The sequence below is a fragment of the Callithrix jacchus genome, chromosome 10 (genome assembly GCF_049354715.1).
Source record: "Callithrix jacchus isolate 240 chromosome 10, calJac240_pri, whole genome shotgun sequence".
Taxonomy (NCBI): domain Eukaryota; kingdom Metazoa; phylum Chordata; class Mammalia; order Primates; family Cebidae; genus Callithrix; species Callithrix jacchus.
This window is the reverse complement of record NC_133511.1, coordinates 65,349,443-65,368,291: the sequence shown is the minus strand read 5'-3', so window position 1 is coordinate 65,368,291 and position 18,849 is coordinate 65,349,443. Positions and strand designations below refer to the sequence as shown.

Here is an 18,849-nt window from a genome sequence, read left to right as displayed (position 1 = left end):
ACACACACAGACATTTTTTTTTTTTTTTTTGAGACCACTCTGTTGCCCAGGCTGGAGTGCAGTGGCATGATCTTGACTTACTGCAACCTCCACCTTCTAGATTCAAGCAATTCTCCTTCCTCAGCCTCCTGAGTAGTTGGGATTATAGGTGCCTGCCACTACACCTGGCTAATTTTTTTTATTTTTAATAGAGACAGGGTTTTACCATGTTGGCCAGACTGGTCTTAAACTCCTGACCTCAGGTGATCCACCCACCTCAGCCTCCCAAAGTGCTGGGATTACAGGCATGAGCCACCACTCCTGGTCCTAGGCATATTTTTAAGAAGCTCCTCAGTTGATCTGTCATGGATATTGAATGAGGATCAGCAGATGTTAGGATCTACAGTGTCCTGAGACCTGTGATCAGAGGCCTGGTTTCCTCAAGACATGTGACCCCTGTATGAGCTTTAAGGCTGAGCTCTGTGAGTCCCTGTTCCTGTTTCATCTTCAGGCTTCAATTCAGCCACCCAGAGCTCAGCCTTCTGGGATCTGGCACCTCCTGTGAGGCTGTCATGGTATCTGACCCTTGCCTTATCCTGCCCACCTCTGTGATGGGGTCCTATTTCAACCTGGCATCGCCTACCCATTCCCATGTCATGCTGAGAACTCACAGGACCCCTCTGGTCCATATGGGTGAATGCAGAGTCCGACATGCCCACTTTTGAGTGTAACGGCATGCACACCTATTCACACAAATGCAACCCTGCCCAACAGAGCCAGCGAGAAACACTGCTGAGCCAGAGGGACCACTTTTATTAGATTCCAGCAAGACTACTGTACATATTTCATGCAGATTAAATATGTGTCTTCACTGCCCCTGGGAGGGGAGCACTCTCACTGTCAGCTCCTTCATTGGTGTGTCAAGGGGTGAGTGTCAAGGGGAGTTCTCAATGTATTCCGTATGGGGGACAGTGGGGATCATGACTCGGGGTAGGGGTGAGACAGTAGGTAGCTGAGGGTCCCTGGGACTTTGAGTCTTCAGAGGTTCAGGGACTGCAGGACCTTGGTCCTTTGCTGGTGCTGGCACCAGAGGATCTTGATCCTTCAGAGGCACCGGGATTATAGGAACTTGATTCTTCAGAGGTTCAGGAACTATAGGACCTTGATTCTTTGGAGGCTGTAGGACCATGGGCCCTTGATCCTTAACTAGTACTGAGAGAATGGGGTCTTGATTCTTCACAGACTCAGGGACCACAGGACCTTGATTCTTTACAGGTGCCACAACTGCAGAATCATGAAACTTTGCATGCTCTGGGACCACAACATCTCGATCCCTGATTGGCCCTGAGACCATGGAACCTTGATTCTTTATAGGCTCAGAGACCATGGAACCTTGATTCTTTATGGGTGCTGTGACCATGGGACTTTGATCCTTTGGATGCTCTGGGACCATGGGGCCTTGATCCTTGACAGGTGCTGAGACCATAGGACCTTGATCCTTGACAGATGCTGAGACCATGGGACCTTGATCCTTGACAGGTGCTGAGACCATGGGACCTTGATCCTTGACAGGTGCTGGGATCATGGGACCTTGATCCTTGACAGGTGTTGAGACCATGGGACCTTGATCCTTGACAGGTGCTGGGATCATGGGACCTTGATCCTTGATAGGTGCTGGGACCACAGGAGCTTGATTCTTCACAGGCTCAGGAACCCTAGGACTTTGATCCTTTAGAGATTCTGGTACCACAGAATCTCGATCCTTAGCTCTTGCGGGAACCATAGGACTTTGATTCTTTGGAGGAACTGGGGCCGAGGGACCTTGGTCCTTGACTGGTGCCGAGATAACAGGGCTTTCGTTCTTTAAAGGCTCAGGGACCACGTGATCTTGATCCTTGACTGGTAACAGGATCATTGGACCTAGATCCTTCGGAGGCCCTGGGACCACAGAACCTTGCTTCTTCACAGGCTCTTGGACCATAGGACCTTGACCTTTCAGAAGGCCTGGGACCACAGAACCTTGATCCTTGTCTGGCTCTGTGGCTACAGGACCTTGATTCTTACTTGAATCACTGACGTGTTGACCCAGGCTCCTGCAAAGGAGAGAGAGGTGGTCACTGTAAGAGTAGAGCTCAGGCAGGGACAGGGCAGAGAACAGATTGCCTGATAAGTCTTGGCCTAGTGGAGCCTGGGCTGGGCAGCTCTTGCTGGAGAGCCAGGAGAATCTGATTTCTGTGTTCTTATTACAGAATGTGGGTGAGGGAGGTGGGTGAGGGGAAGGCACAGGAATCAGTCATTCAATGTGCTTGCCAATTGATTATAACCTGCACGTGGCATGGGGGTGGCACTCTGGTGACAATGGCAATACTATAGCTGGACTCAGAGTCATCCAGTAGGCATCCCAGCAGCCTGTCCACCCCACACTCCATCCAGGTCCCTACTTGTTCTAGGATCACTGGGCCCATCTTAGCTGTCCACCAGATGCCCCCAAAGGCCAGGGTACTCTTTCCTTGCTCACAGGGACTTCCAGTTCATTTCCCTCCCTGACTCCCTGACCCCCTTGTTAAGCGCTGACTGCAGGAAGGGGCAAGGGGTTCATGGCATACTAGGAAAGGAAGCAGTAGGAATGCCCTTCTCCCCCTCTCTTGGAAGGGGAAAAGGATTTTATCACTGACATTGTATTGAATGAGCAGCATGTGGTGATAATAAAAAGAAGGCCAGCTTGTAGTTTTTTGTTATTTGTTTTTGTAGAGATGGAGTCTCACTATGTCACCCAGGCTATTCTCGAGCTCCTGACCTCAAGTGATCCTCCCAGCGGAATAGCTGGACTACAGGCAGCTTTTAGCTTTATTGCTTTAAATTCTCTATAGACAGTGTTCCCCGTGATTGCGTGCACCACTCCCACTACCCCCAACCTTTGGTAGGTGACTCACTGGGACTCCCCATTCAGGTAGGGATGGGCCCTGATCCCCTCACTCCATTCCCACTTCTGGCTCCCTCTGCTCTCCTAAGACCCTTGCCCTCACCAACTCCAAGGCTCCTGGGCTTACTTCCCTGCAGCCAAGAGTCTCAGTCTCTCATCAGAATCCTCAGGCACTGTTCTGTCTGCCTCACCGTGGCCATCTGCCTCATCCACTGGCCCACACAAACTGTGGAGAACCTATGACAACACCAACCCTCAAAGGCAAGCGTTGCCACACTTGGACCCGGCCAGCCTGGAGCCTCTGGTTTAGAGTGCACACTCCTTCCTTTCAGGCCACATTGGAAGTAGCCACTCGAGAGTGGCGTTGCTCAGCAAGCGTCACAGGCCCTTGCACACCTATAACACATTCAGCTTTCCAAATGGCTCCCTTTCAGAGCTCATTTTGGCAACGGAGCAGCCCTGTGAGGCACATAGGAAGGATTTTCTTACCCTTACTTGTCTGATGAAGAAAATGAGGTTGTGAAAGAACAAGTAATGGGGAAAGTGAGGGACCCCCATAGACCAGCATCTGAGTCCTTCCACTCCTAGAGCCTGGGCTCTTTCCCGTAGCATGCCTGGCACATAGTAGGTGCTCAATGCCAGGTAGCTATTACTATTACTCTATTTATTGGGTATAATGATATTTACACAGAAATCTATAATGAGTAGATGTCAGTACCTAGAGCACCTTGTACTATGGTATTATTAGGTAGTATTATGGTTATTTTTATATTTACTTAGAAGTAAAATTATATATATTTGGACTACTTTTATTCTGCTGTATTGTATTTAGCACATTGAGCCACCCATGGACTGGTATCTCTCAGCAGAGTCCATGGCAGCATAGGCGGCCTCTCCGTCCACTCCTCCTGGCTGTCCCTGAGCATCACAGTGGAAGGCACCAGGGTGGCTCTCTGGCTTAGCATGACATGGAACACAGGTGCTCTAGCCAGATGGACACAGCTGGCTGCCATTAGTAGGTCCTAAGTGTTTGAGGAGAGAGCCAGGCAAGGCCATGAGAAGCATGTGGAATCCAAAGGCATTAAAACACCTCCAGTCACTGGTGGCTGGTCAGAGAGGAAAAATAAAAATCGAATTCAGAATAGAACCAAGCAGGAAACCAATTAGGTGTATCCTCTTAGACTGTGAGGCGACCTGGGTGGTGTCCTGCCAACAGAGTGATGAAGCTGAGAAGAGACAAAAGCAAAAAAAGGGGCTGAACCCCATCCCAAGGGCAGGACATGGGCCTGGATGGAGTCTCCTGCTGGCACAGAGGTCACAAAGAAGGCCAGCCCTGCAGCCTAGGCTGGGAAGCACGTTTCCCTGGATATTTACAGCATTAGATCCTGTGCCAAGTACCAAATTTCTGTTTACTGGGCACTTGTGTTTAATGAGCCAGCTGTGAGCTAACCTCAACTTTGCATGGATACATAAACCCATATTGCTTTGGTTAGAAAACTTTTTTCTTTAGTGAGTATCTTTAATCATGGGAAGGTTATAATTAGGATTAGAAATTATGAATTAAATCAAATCCCCAACATTACTTTTTTGGTATTAAGTTTAGGAAAAAGCCTGTAATCCCAGCACTTTGGGAGGCCGAGGCTGGCGGATCACCCGAGGTCAGGAGTTCGAGATCAGCCTGACTAACATGGTGAAACCCCATCTCTACTAAAAATACAAAAATTAGCTGGGTGTGTGGCAAGCACCTGTAGTCCCACTACTCAGGACGCTGAGGTGGGAGAATCATTGAGCCCAGGAGGTGGAGGAGGCAGTGAGCTGAGATCTCACCACTGCACTCTAACCTGGGTGACACAGTGAGACACTGTCTCAAGTTAAAAAAAAAAATAAGTTTAGGAAAAATTTGCACAGATTTAGTTCAAAGGTATTTGTAATATTTAAGATAATTTAGCATATTAGAATATCTAACAGATTAGATTTGTAATCCCAATATAAAATGTGTAATGGAATAAGTAAATTTAGACTTATAACTTAAAGCTGAAAGATATGACAGTTTTACAGTTTTTTAAAACAATGATGGAACTTTTATGGCAAGTCATTGGTCACCATATTTTTAATCAATTTATTTAAAATTATTTATAATTTGCTTTATGTTTAGGGTGATCAAATTAAGCTGTAACATCCTCCTTAAAAGAGATTGTTACATTTTACTAGGTTTTTGATTTTTGTTACTTTTTATTAAGTGTTCACTTTTAAAATCCAAGCAGCCTGGATGGTTTTTCTATGCATGAAACTACACTCAAGGGTGCTGTGAAATCCTCACTGACACTGACTGGTCCTCGCTTTGGTCCACAGTTGCCTGCCAGTCTCCCATCTGTAAAATGTCCCACCTCCTCCAGTGAGGCTGGTGAGAATGAGGCAAAGCCACCCCTTCAGGGTAGAAGCTGGTTCGTGGCTTGGGGAGCAGAAGCAGGCTGCATTCAGCCCACTCAGGCCACAGGCCTGCTCTCCTTGGGCATGGCCCAACCTACACAACCAAATCTGGTGCCCTGGGTCGGCAGCACATATTCTCAAGACAGCATATGCCACAGGTGCCTTCTCCCAGCCTGTGTACCCTGAAAGCACCGTCTCAGAAACTACAATAACCTGCTGGGCTTGTCTTGGCTTCTGTGCTGCTTATTGCCTGAAAGGTCTTGGGCAATTGCTCAACCACAGCAGGCCTCAGTTTCCCTGCCTATAAAGTGGGGATAAGAATTTAAATTTCAGGGATTGTTACAACAGAAGATCTTGCGAGGCAGGCATCTGCAATCATAATTCTTGATATTTTCAGCATGCTTGGATAGTACACAGATAAGTCCACTATTGTAATAACCGGGATGCAGGTTACTAAATGCTCACGCATCTGTTACCTTATGTCATTTGCCCCTCACAGAAGTCCTGGGGGAACCCCACTTCCCTTGCCTCATCCTCTCATACTCTTTTGCACACTGCCAGCCAGGGCTGTGTTTTTTCTGCTGTTTCTGCTTCACCCACTTTTCTGTGTCAAAGCCCTCCCATCCTTGAAGGCTCGGCTCAGCTCCCACCTCCTCCCAGGTCTTCCTCCTGCCTGTGTCTCTCCACACGCATTTCTTTTGCATCCCTGCTGCAGCACCATCTCAGTCTCTCTCTCCACCTCCTCACATATCCCAGCTGCAGGCCAGGCTCCCTTTCTAAACAGCGAGCTCCCTGAAGGCAGGGGCCAACCTTCTTGCCTGCAGCCCCAATGCCCAGCACAGTATCTGAAACAAAGAAGGCAAAATGGAAAGTTTTAAAAGTTATTGTTGCTGAGAGCTGATTCATCGTCTATTTCCTGGCCCCTGCCAGAAACTCAAATTCATCCTTAATACCTCCCTTCACCTCAAAACCCTTACCTCACCCATCAGGCCCCATTGATTTCAGCTCCTAACATTTATCCTTGAATATTCCCACTTCTTTCCCTCCCTCCCTTCCCCTGCCACCTGCTATGCCATCATCTCCTTGGACCACTGTCACAGCCTCCTAACTGGTGTCCCCTGTTCCAGCTATCCTTGCTCTCCTCCAATCCACTCTTCATATAGAAATCAGAATGATCTTCTAAGAGAGCAAACCTGATCCTGTTTACAGGATCCTGTTTACCCTGCTTACAGCCCTTCAGTAACTTCTCCTGGCACCAAGAATAAAGAATAAAATGTGTTACACTGCTCCACCTAGCTGTCCAATCTACCCACTTCCTTACCCCTCCACCCTTCCCCTTCCTGCCTTCCCTGGCTCTCTGTGCCCAGCATTCTGTTCCTTCAACATGCCCTGCTCCTTCCCATTTTACAGCTTTTGCACATGCTGCTGTCTGCTCCTGGAATATTCTCTCGTTCCCTCTTCACCTGGCTAGTGCCTACTCAGCCATCTTCAATCAGCTCACTGAAGCACAGCCCTAGGAAGCCTACCAGGGACCCCATAGTCATGGCCAGCCCCCTGCTACAGGCTCTCCTAGTCCCTGGCACTTGCTTTGCTCTCTTCTCTCAAGTAATTCCTTGTATTCTTTTGGAATACAAGGAGGGCAGGGACCATGTCAGTTTTGCACATCATTGTATCCTCTGTACTTTAAATGAACAGTACCCGAACCCCGGTGGGTTCTGACTTAATACTTGAATGACTAAATAAACAAGGGACTTTTCTGTGCTAGGCTCTGTCCTACAAAACTTAATGTTCCAAGGTTATATGAGAAATCCTGTCTTAGACACTTCCTTTTCTGGCCTTCTTCCTGTTTCCATGGAGACAGGCAATGCCTCCTGAGTGCACACACTGACACTGGATTGATGCTTCCCAGAGTCTAGAAGCAGGATTACCAAGACCTGCCGTCTATGAATGGGGAAAGGACTTCATTCTCTCCCACTGATTCCTGCCCTTGCACATGATTGCAGTCTTATAATCCACCCACGTGGTTTTTTTCTTCCCAGATTGACTCCTGTTGCACCATCAAAGCGACGCACAGCTGCAGCAGTGCTCCTGGCATAGGGCTCTATTCAGAAAGCAGGGAACCTATGGACCCTGCTTTCCAGGGGAAGTGTGGAAGTGTGGGGCAGTGTGGAAAAGCCTTGAGGATGAAAGAAACTGAGCAATAACTATGGGCCAGGCTCGGTGCCAGCTGTTTTAATATATATTATTTCTCATGATGTAAAAAGCAACCTGCTGAAGAGACAGTGCATTGACTGGGCCTGAGGCCAGAAGAACTGGGTTCGAATGCTAATCCAACCCCTTCCTAGCCATGGGATGGCATCAGGGACACACATCTCCAGGCCTCAGTTTCCTTATCTATAAAAGGAGGATTAGAAGGTCCACCTTGTAGCTTATGTAAATGCTCATGGCATGACCCCAGGAATACAGGTGATGTTTAGCAAATGTTAATTCCAAAGGAGGAGTTGGTGATCTGTTCCAATTGTCTGGCTCCACAGATGGAAACTTGGCCTAGAATGGACAAGCGACTCTCCCACAGCCACACAGCTAATGGATAGCAGGCCCAGGACTAAAACATGGGCCTTTCAACACCTCAGTGGGTGGTAGAAGAGACAAGGACGAGACAGGGTGATTCCAGCTCTGTTCCCTTGCTGCCTGCCTCCATGGGCCCCATACACGTGCTCATGATTCTTAGACACAAACAAAACTCCTAGCACAGCGATGGGAAATGCAGCCGCCAAGGGGGATTGCCAAGGAAACCATCTTTGAAAGGCTCATTATTCTTATGAAGAATCTGCAGGAGACAGGCGTTCTCAAAACAACACTTGCTCCGCCTCTCTCCCCAACAGGACTCTGTGGGAGCTTCTCTTTTAGTAATTATCCCGTTGTAATTATCTGCCTCTCCTGCCAGCCCATGGGACTGTGTTTTGTTGGTCTTTGCATCACGAGCATCTAGCACAGGGTCTGGCTCATCGTAGTACCTGGCAGATATTGTTGGGAAAAACACGTGGCTGGGGTAGCTTCTTCTCTTTATTCTCTTTTAATTTTTTCTCTTTTATCCATTCACTCAAGAAATCTACTGAGACCCTGCTCTGTGTCAGGCTGTCACTGGGGACACAGAAGTGCATGAGCCCTGAGCCCTGACTTGGGGGAAGGAGCTCCTGGAGTGAGGCAGGAGACAGACCTGTAAACACACAACATAAACATGACACCGCCACCCGGGCACAGGCACCACCACCAAGCTGGGCCCTAAGCCTTATTGGCCTGTGTCTCTTCAAACCAGAGAGGCTCAAAGTTCTTATTAGGGGCCAAGCTGTCACTTTGTTGGAGAAGTCCTCCCTCGCTATTCCACAAAAGCACAACTCCACAAGCCAAATCAAAGGTGCCCAGGGCTGGAAGGACAGACTGCTGGGCTGCAATCTCCCTGGCAGGTGGCAACCCAGCCACTGCTCGCACCACCTGGGGTGGGCTGCAGATGCCTGGTGAGGCAGTCTCCTCGGTGGCCACTGGTTAGACCTGAGCAGAAGCCTGCATGACAGTCAGCTCCGCTCCTTCCTATAGCTACACTGATCCCTGTTTTGCACTCTGGGGCCACCCTTTTAGGGAACGCCCTGCTGGCTGTCCCAGGACAGACTTTTGGGTATTGAAGGGGGCAGCAGTTGGGTCCATATTCCTGGCTTAACACATGCCCCACTCAGCTCAGACTTGGTTCCCAGAGCCCTCACCTCCCAGCTGCCCTCCTCACAGTGTCTCAATTGGCTCTGTTCCTTGGAAAGCACAGCTCCAGAACCGAAAGCCATTTTGTAGGCGTGGTCTCCACATAGGACACACCTCCTCTGCCCTGTAGTCTATTACCTCCAACGATCAGCCTGAGCAGCTCTAGCTGTATCAGTGCCTGCTGCCCAAACACCACCACTCCCCATCCGCCTAGCAAACCCCTTCTCCAGGACTGAAAAATCGGTTCTCAGCCATTTCCTCAGTGAAACAACCTCTGAGCCTCTACTTCCTTCTGTGTTCCCGCAGTGCCCCCACCCCCACCCCCACCCCCATCCCCACCCCCATCTTGGCAGCAGCCCCTATCAGATCAGTTTCAAAAGTTTTGTAGCTGCTCTCTAGACTGGGCACTTTGAGGCCAGGGACCATGCCTGTCTCATCGCTCTTTCCCTCACTCCCTCCCCTCCTCTCCTCTCTCTTCCCTGCCTCTCTTGTCTCCTGCCTTACTTCCACAAGCATTTACTAAATGCCTACTATGTGCCAGGCCATTGCATATAGTGCAGAACCAGGGATCACCAGCTTAGGGTTGGCACATAGTAGGAGGCCTACTTTCTCAAGTTTTAAAATAGCTCACACAAGGTCAAATTCTAACAATCACGTTTACATGACATAAAAATGTTTTCCTATTTTCAACTGCCTTAGCACCCTTTTTGTCCCTCCTAAGGATAACATCTCTTTAAGGTTTCTGAGAGAACTTTACATGCAATGAGACATTTGATTCCCACAACAGCAGTGTCACCCAGGCAGACAGAAAGCCCTCACCTCACCTTCCAGAAGCAAAAACACAGTGTAGAAGGCGGAAGTTGCCCAAGGTCCTGTAGTGAGTTCAGGCAAAGTCAGGACCTTAATGGAAGAGCTCTTTCCTCTCTACAACATCCCTCATGGTCGGATACAGAGATACAGAGATCCCAAATTTGTCTGCAGATGTCTGGACTGGCCTGGGCTTGAGATGACTGACTGGCTCTGGCTGGGGCAAATAACTTCTGTAGGTCCCAGCTCAGATCCCCCAGCTGCATCTCCTTAGAGAGTTGCCCCTCTGGGCCCAACAACCTGGCTGGCTGCTCCCACCGCACAGCACCCCCGCACCCTCCACGTTTACTTCCTAGCATTCAGCAGACCCTGGAAAAGAAGACCTTAGCCCCAGAAAGAAGTGGCATCCTGCCTAAGAGTGCCAACCACATTCACACCTGGAAGCCCTACCTGTGCAGCTGCCAGTCAGTCTACCAGCCCAGAACCACACTGAGTCCGTCAGGCGTGGCTCATCACCACAGAAACACCAGCTAGGCCCACAGTTAGGAGAAATTCTGCCTCCACAAGACTTAATTCTGGACGGGGCTGGAGGGAGTGAAATGTGTAGATCAAACTCAGCATCTGTGACCTTCTTGTGACTCATTTTCCATAGACAAGTGTATGGAGAGTCGCTGAAGGCTTCAGAGCAAGCGAGGGACAGAGGAGGCGGCTGCTGCTTTAGGGCATGCACATCTTTACAACAGGAATCCTACAGACAGTCCCAAGTACTGGGCAAGGAATGGGTTTAAGGGTCACCCAAACCTGGGTTCACCTCCTGGCTCACCACTTACAAGTTGTGTGACTTTGTTCTTTCATCACCCAGTTCTGACTTCTTTATCTGTAAATGGGAGTGACACCCAAGGACTCTCTAACCTTACTGTGAGGATTAAGTGAGATGAAGTGTGTAAAGGCCAAGTAAAGGTTCATTCTTTTGTCCTGTGGCAAAGGCTGTGGCAACTCCACGTTTTTCAACAGTTGCTTCAAGATCTGGGGTGAATTCCTGGTTCAGGTCTTTCCCTGCCACTCTGGGTTCCCTCCAGGCAGACATGTTCTTCTATAGTAGGGAAATGGTTGCACTAGGCGGGTAGGTGGCTAGGTAGTCATGTTTTCTGCGTGGTTGTTTACCTATTTATTTTTGCCATTGTTAATACCTTTTCTGGATTTGGCCTGCTAACTAGAACTAAATAAATTTCTAATTGTATGACAAATATTTTTATTTTTATTATTCATTTATTTTGAGACGAAGTTTCACTCTTGTTACCCAGGCTGGAGTGCAATGGCACGATCTCGGCTCACTGCAACATCCGCCTCCTGGGTTCAGGCAATTCTCCTGCCTCAGCCTCCTGAGTAGCTGAAATTACAGGCACGCATCACCATGCCCAGCTAATTTTTTATATTTTTAGTAGAGACGGGGTTTCACCATGTTGACCAGGATGGTCTCGATCTCTTGACCTCGTGATCCACCCGCCTCAGCCTCCCAAAGTGCTGGGATTACAGGCTTGAGCCACCGTGCCTGGCCGACAAATATTTTTAAAAGCATTCTACATTGTTTTAGCACTAAGAAAAGGCACAGTGGATTGTCCCAGTGGGCTGCCAGGAATCTGCTAATTCTGCTAATGACCCTTTTTGAAATGTAAAATGTTGGACTAAGGCAGCACTCAATTTTTGTCTAACACTATGCTCCTGGGAATGTGCAAATCAATCATTGTCTTCCCCTAACCCCCATCTAAAGCAAAGGATCGGATCTTGAGCAATTAATGAAAATTGGTTTCCTGTGTCCAGAGGGGATCAATCCAAATGAACGTGGAATTGCAGAAATGGGTCTGCATCAGGTGATTTATAGGGTGTGCTTAGAGAGCACGGGCCAGATGAAGGGCTGGAGGACCGGAGGAGGCAGCAAATTTAAGACCAACACTAGATGGTCTTAATCTCAGGCCATTGTGTGGTAGAAGGAGTAGATTTACCTTGTGTAGCTCCAGCTGCCCTGCAGTTGGGGACCAAGGGCAGTAAGTAACTGGGAAGCTGTTGTCAGCAAAACTACCCATAACATGAGCTATTGGCAAGGGTGTTCCAGTTTGCAGAGGACTTTTGCATGCCTCACAGCCACGGGGCACTCACAGCCTGCCTGTGAATCAGGTAGCCCTTGCTATCAGAGCTCTTGCCACTTGCCATCCTGAACTCTGGAAACAAACGGATTGAAATAACATGTTATCCCTTGCTGGCCAAATTCTTACTTCCTGAATTTGGGAACCAAATATATTTGGAGAGTGATGGATATTTGCATTATTGTTATCTGTTGGAGGCTTATACAAGTTAAGGTCAGTTAAGGTCACACAGCTAGTAAATAGAGCTTGGATTTAGAACCAGTCCTGTTGGTTGTAATCCTTGCCCAGAATTAGAGCATGCCTGTGAAATGTGTGGTGGTGGGGAAGGTCTCGTCACCCTAGAGGTAGGAGCCCTGCACTGAGCAGGGAGTGGGATTGGCCCGTCTCTTAGATTACTCTGTAACAAGAGCCCAAGATTTTATGAAATCCAGACTGTTTAGAAAAAGTGGCTAAAGTACAGAAGTATGCAGGCCTGAACAGAGGTCAGCCAGTGTAAAACCAGCCATTGACTGCTCTCTGCTCCACAGTTGCTGTGACCTCTCGCAAAACTGCCCCTTTCACGGGAGCAGGGACTGTTATTAAGCAGAGAAGAGCCTTGTGGAGGCACCATGGTGAATGTGGAGTCAGATGGTGAATATCGTAGTTCATTCACTCACTCACTCTTCATTCAATGAGCCCTTTAGAAGACAGTCTCTATGGTAGGCTTTGGGCCAGGAGCTAGGGCTACAACGGTGAACAGAGAGACCTGGCTCTTGCCCTGGGGGAGCACAGTCTAGTAGGTGGGACACACACAAGAGCAGATGACACAGTACATGTGGCATCAGGAAGACACACAGAGGGCAGCTTACCCAGCTTGGGAGGTGCGGGAAAGGCTTCTTGGAGCTGTCCCCTGAGCGGAGTCTTGAAGGATGAGTTAGCCAGGTGAAGAAGCAGGAGAAGGGCATTCCGGGCAGGTGGACAGCAAGGGTAAAGGCATGGAGGTGATAAGCAGCATGGTGCACCCAGGGAACAAGAAGCTTCTGCGCCACGAGGAGCCCATGGATGGTTTAAAGCAGGGGTGACATGGTCAGATTTGCATAAAGATCCCTCTAGCAGCTTAAACCAGTAGCAAGCAGTGGCAGTAACTTTTAAATCTCAGCCTCTGAATCTCTCTTGGACCCAGATAAGAGTTCTGGGGCCATCTGTTGAGATCACTATATACAATGCCAGGTTAACAAGTAATTGAGCCCACTTACATGAGGACAAGGGACAGAAATGTAAGCTCAATTCCACTGGCTGAAATAAAATGCTCAAAATGCAGTCTCAGATCCAATACCCATATACCACGGATAATAATGGATACCAGTTTTATCTTGGTACCTCCAAGACCGAATATATTTTGTATGAATGAAGTATCTGCTGGACCATTCTGCATTTAGTAACCTACATTGTAGTCACCCAGGCAAGATAGTACCAAAAGGAGAAAAACTGTGTATTGGCTGTGATGATTGGTCAGTACAGTCAGGGTGTCTGAGCCAGATGTGTAAAGATCTGACCCCATTCTTATTTTCCCTCAGTTTATATCTAGGTCCCAAGAATTAAAGAGGGTACTAGGCAAGCCTGCTGGAGGACCTGGAATGGCCCAGCCAGGGTGCGTGTTTCATTTTTATTGGGGGTCCCACTTTTCTGAAACCTGATTCTTTTCAGGCCAGCCCAGCCTCCTTCAGGTGAGAGGGAGAGACAGCAGACTACGGAGTTGGAAGCCTAGATTCCAGTGCTTCCTCCATCCTCCAAGGCTCACCAAACTGGCAGGTGCCTCCTCCTCTTTGAGCTTCCCTTTCTCCTCTGTTACCAACACCTGCCCCATAACATTGGAAGGGTTCAGTGGAATGGCACAGAAAGAAATGCTTCGTAAGCAATGCATACATAGAAATTGTTAGAATATTATCATTTAGGTCTGTGGATTCAAGGTAATTCAATAGCTGTAATTCTTTAAAGGCAATCTTCTTAAGAATGTTTGCCTCAATCAACTTCATGTATTACTCACAGCTAAGTATCTATCTATCTATCTATCTATCTATCTATCTATCTATCTATCTATCTATCTATCTATCAGAAAATGCCTTTCAAGCACTCTAAAGGGAGGGGAAGGGTGTGAAGTGACACATTTAGTGTCCTCCATGGGTTCCCTACAGCCCTCGTGTCATTCATCCTCACTCTGCTCCTCTGAGGGGGGTTTCAGTCTCCCCATTTTCAGAGAAGGACACTAATGCTCCAGGAGGTTGGTGAGAGGCACAGGGTTGCATGGCAGCACTGATTTCCACCCAAGAACCTTGTAAACGCCTAAGTGCACTGTCCATGGTAGCCATTGCTCATAGGACAAATAACACAATGATGTCAATTCTAATTCTCCCTGTTACAGGAATTTTAGGATGGTCTAGGTGTTATGAGGATACATGCATCAAATGGCAGTGGGGTGGAAGTGGGGTTGGACCACGTGCCTGGTTCTGTGAGAGTGGAGTCTGGGCTCCCTTTGTTTCAAATAGCTGTCTTTCCTGTTTCAGTGGCCTTGGCTGCCCCAGCCGCTGTCCTAGCCCTGCTGGCTCCAGGTGGTGCTAGGGGTGGAGTCTTGCTTTAACACAGACGGTCCACAGGTTACATCCTGAAGGAAACTTCTGTACCTATGCTCATGAAAATGTGAACAGCTTTCAGACATTTTAGCAGTAAGAGGAGCTTTAAATCACAGTGACAGATTAAAGGGGTCCGCAGCCTTTGTGAAATGGGACTTGACACTCCTCAAATCTATGAGAAACAAGTTGTAAATTTTTAAACCCTAGTGAAAGAGGGAAGAATTTCACAAAGAACACACAAACTAAGGAAGAATTGAAATACATTTAGAACTAACTTAGCAACAAATAACCTATTTTGAAAATAGGGGGCTCGTTTGAATTTCGTTTGTTTGCTGTTTGGGGGAGGCAATGCAAGTGACCGGTTATAGATTCACCTCCTGGGGCTCTGGGCAGCAGAGGGGAGCATGGTGGGAACCATAGGCGGAAGAAAGTCTGGGAGAACCCTAAGCATGTGGACAGCACTGATATAGCTGGCAAGCCCCCCGCCTTCCTGCCTCCTCCATTGCCCAATTCTTGTCCTTCTCGCACTCTCTTAGGTTACTCTCAGTGTCATATGTGTGCTTTTCCATGTCTTTTTCTCTCTGTGCTGCTATTTCTACCTCTCTACTTCTCGCCTTTCTCAATCCCTGTGTTGTCTCTCTCTCAAAAGAGAGCTTAATAATATACTTTCATGTATTTGTTTTAGTTCTTGTAAAGCTTTTATGTTTTCTGCCTCATACAAAAGTAGGCAGATGGGTGGGCTGTTTTCTATTCATCTGGAAAACAAATACATATGGCTTTTTATTTATACCACCCATGATTGATTTCTACCCCTGCCTCCCCCAAAACTCAGCAATCAGGTCCAGCAATAAAAGTCCACCCTAAGGCTCCTAGCTTAGAGCAAGAGAGGATCTGTGGTGTTGCCTGACACGTAGCAAGCGAGAAAAGCAGGACAGGAGAGCATGCAGGGGTGCGGGTACCATCTGGGTGTATGGAAATGGAGATCTCCGTTAGCAGCCGCCCCCTCCCATGCACCAGGCCTCTCCACCATGAGCTCTGCCACTCTCCAGCCTGTGCTGTGACCCTCCCGAGGGAGCTACCCACCAGAACCTGAGTTAATCTGGTGTTTGGCGGCCTCCCCTCCGACCTGTGCTTGGGCAGACCCCTCTGTCCGGCATGCCTCGGCCACCCCCGGCTCTGTTCACCTGGTCAACACCTACCCATCGCCGAAGTCCTCCCTGATCCATGGAACCAGCTAGAATGGCCTCCTCCTTCGTGCCCCACTGTGATCAGAGGCGGGGTCTCAGTCATCCTGGTTTCCCTAGTGCCCAGCACAGTGCCTGGCACATAATAGGTGTTCAATCAACATATGTTGGAAGAAGAGAGTATAAAATCTTTTGTCTTCCACTTTACCAGAAGGATAACAAAGTGGGCAAGCTTGGTCCTGGCTTTCAGGTTCCTACCCAGCCCCCACCACTTTTCCATTTCTAGACTTGCTCCCTGTGGTGCCCTGCCCTTACATATCCACACCTCAGGGGCTTTCCAGGGGCTCCCTCTGCCACAAAGCCTTCCACAACTCCCCAGCCCTAGCTGGAAGAAGCCTGTCCTTCATCTGAGTTCCCAATTACCTGCTCTGTTGTTACCTTACTTGGTGGCCTCTCTGGTGGCTGTTTCAGCACCCCCACACTAGGCACACACATGACTATCACCCCCACAACCCACAGTGAGCCAGCCCCCGAAGGGTGGAATGTCCACAATGACATAGAGTAATCGAGCAAGTGAAGGCATCTCTGCCATCCCATGGGAGGAGAAAATGCCAGAAACAACAGTCCTGCCAGTCAGGCAGAGCGTCAGAGCCCAGCCTCCCAGTGCGGCAAGGCAGTGCTGGGTGCGGGCGGTCACTCTTCCCGGCAACATGGGATCAAAGCGTTACACTACCTTGTTGGCCAGTGCGTCTCCCGGTCCATCTTCGCTTTCCCAACACTTAGCTCTGACTGTTGCAAATAGTATCTGAGAGGCAATCTAAAAGAGTCAAGCTGCATTATGGAGAGCCCCAGGAAGACTGCAGGGCACAGCTCATCTTGCAGAGAATGGCTCAAATGGCAAAGGTTTGTTCCTTCATCTACTCGGGTGGGCCTCACCAAGGAAATAAGATCAAGAAAGTGGTGTTCGTCTTTAGCATTTATTTATAATTGGAAAAACTGTTGGTTGGTTTGTTTTTCCGAGCAAGCACAGACCACAAGCACGTCACAATCAATTGGCTATACATGAATATTTTTGTCATTCTCTTACAGCAGGAATGAAATAGCACCAAGAGAGGTGTGCGCTACACGTTACATAGACACTCTGTGGTACGCAACAAAACCCAGGCCACAAAATGGTAATTAGACACTTCCTGTCTGCCTCAGAGAGGCAGAGCTATGTGGCCCGAATGAGAGCATGGACAGAGGACGGATTGCTGAGGGAAGCCAATACGCAGCTGTCGGGGCTGCTTTTGCAGGCAGGGAAATAGCAGGAAAGCTTCAGTCCCAGCTCCCTTGCCAGGGAAGGACGGGGAACCACAGGGTAATGTACAGAGATCAGTGGGACAAGCACTGGAAGCTTGGTCACCTTCAGGAAGGCAACACCCAAACACTGCTTGTGGAACCAAAATCAGTTTCATTCAGTATGTTTGGGATATAGAATGAGACTGGCTGAGTTTTACTTGTAAACAGTAGAAATTCAAGGAAGTTTCTTGCCAGTGAAGTGACACATTCAAGAGTCGAAGTGAACTACAAACAGGTTTTTCTCAGTGGGTGTATTAAACAGAAGGGGCTACTGACAGGGTGGAAAAGACACTCTACAGGTCCTCTACAGCCTCGGGGGCGGGCAGGGTCCCTGGGGCAGTGACGGGCGTGAAAAGCCTACGGGACAATGATGGCAAACTGCGATTTGGGCAACACCAGCTTGACTTCGTCACAAGGATCAAGTCATGTCACCCTCTGGTTGTGTGGCTGTGGAGACAGATTTATTTATACTGCCCACCATGCCTAGCACAGGGCCTGGCACACAGGCTTCTAGTAAGTGAACACTAAATACATGATCCCCTGTGCATTGTAAACTCTGATTTACTTGATCTGCAAAAATAAATGATTATTCTATGGAGAAATCCAAACTGTGGCTAGCATCAACATGTCTGACTAAGACCAAATCTTGAGAGACTGAACGTGCATTGGCAGATTCTCTGGATACAATTAAGATCATGTTGACAGAACTTTCTGGTAAATGTTAAGATTAGCTGGCAAAGAGTTGGAATCAGTACCGAGATCCACTTGAGTCATTTCCCAATAGCATTCAAAACGCTGAGACTCACCAGCATTTTCGACTTCTTTCACCTCCTTCCTCACAGATTCAAACCCTGAGATAGAAAGGAAGGTCGCAGTGGGCTCCACCAACGACTCCGTTTCTGGTATTCCTGTTCTGTTAATAATTATGGCTCACGTCACACATGCCGAATTAATTTGCAAAAGGCTTCTTGCTCAAGGTGACAACCAAAATGACGGTGAAGCAGAGACTTTGCTGCCTTGAATGGTCAGAATAAGAGAGTTTGCGGAGGCTCCACTTCCTCCAAAGCAGAAAGACTTAAAGGGACTTTTGAGGTAAGGAACTGTGAGACTCTCACTCTTCACCCCTTTCATTACAAAAGAAGAGCAAGCCTGAGCCGGGGCCTGACACTGGATGGCAGCCCCACATGTCAGAATGCCGGGGGCGAGAAGGATTTTAAGGACAGAAGATAGAAAGTGTGCTGAGCAATATACACATCACGTTGGCAAAGGTTATTTTTCTGGTAACTATTTTGCGTTCCCTCACAAGCACTGGGGTTTTGTTCCACAACAACTCCCTGACTAATTCCTACAACACAACTCTAGCACAGCTAAGGTGGCACTGGCCACCCTCAGGGCTTTGGCCACACACACACACGTGACACGGAATATACTGAGAGCTGCTTTTCTATATGAATGAGGTCAAAGCTGCTTGCCAATCAGTTAGCAGGGCAGTCTTCTAGTCTGCAGCTAAGTCACAGACATTCTCCCTGTCCTCAGGCCTGGCAGCGCTGCCCTCTCTGAGGAGCAGACCAGGGCGGTTCAGGAAGGGAGGATAAACATCGCCACACTTGCCACTACGTCTACATGCCCTTGGGTCTCTCAGAAACGGAAAGTCACATTCCAAATGCACTATCCCTACA

General features: G+C 48.5%; 1 protein-coding gene across 1 annotated transcript in view; it reads right to left on the bottom strand.

Annotated features, from left to right (window-relative positions):
- Positions 1-772: 772 nt before the first annotated feature.
- MAP6 (microtubule associated protein 6) overlaps positions 773-18,849 on the bottom strand; it is an 81,768-nt gene continuing 63,691 nt past the window's right edge. The window contains exon 4 of the mRNA XM_009007417.4: positions 773-2,072. Coding sequence (XP_009005665.1) covers positions 914-2,072 — 1,159 coding nt within the window. The 3' untranslated portion in view covers positions 773-913. The remainder of the gene's footprint in view (positions 2,073-18,849) is intronic.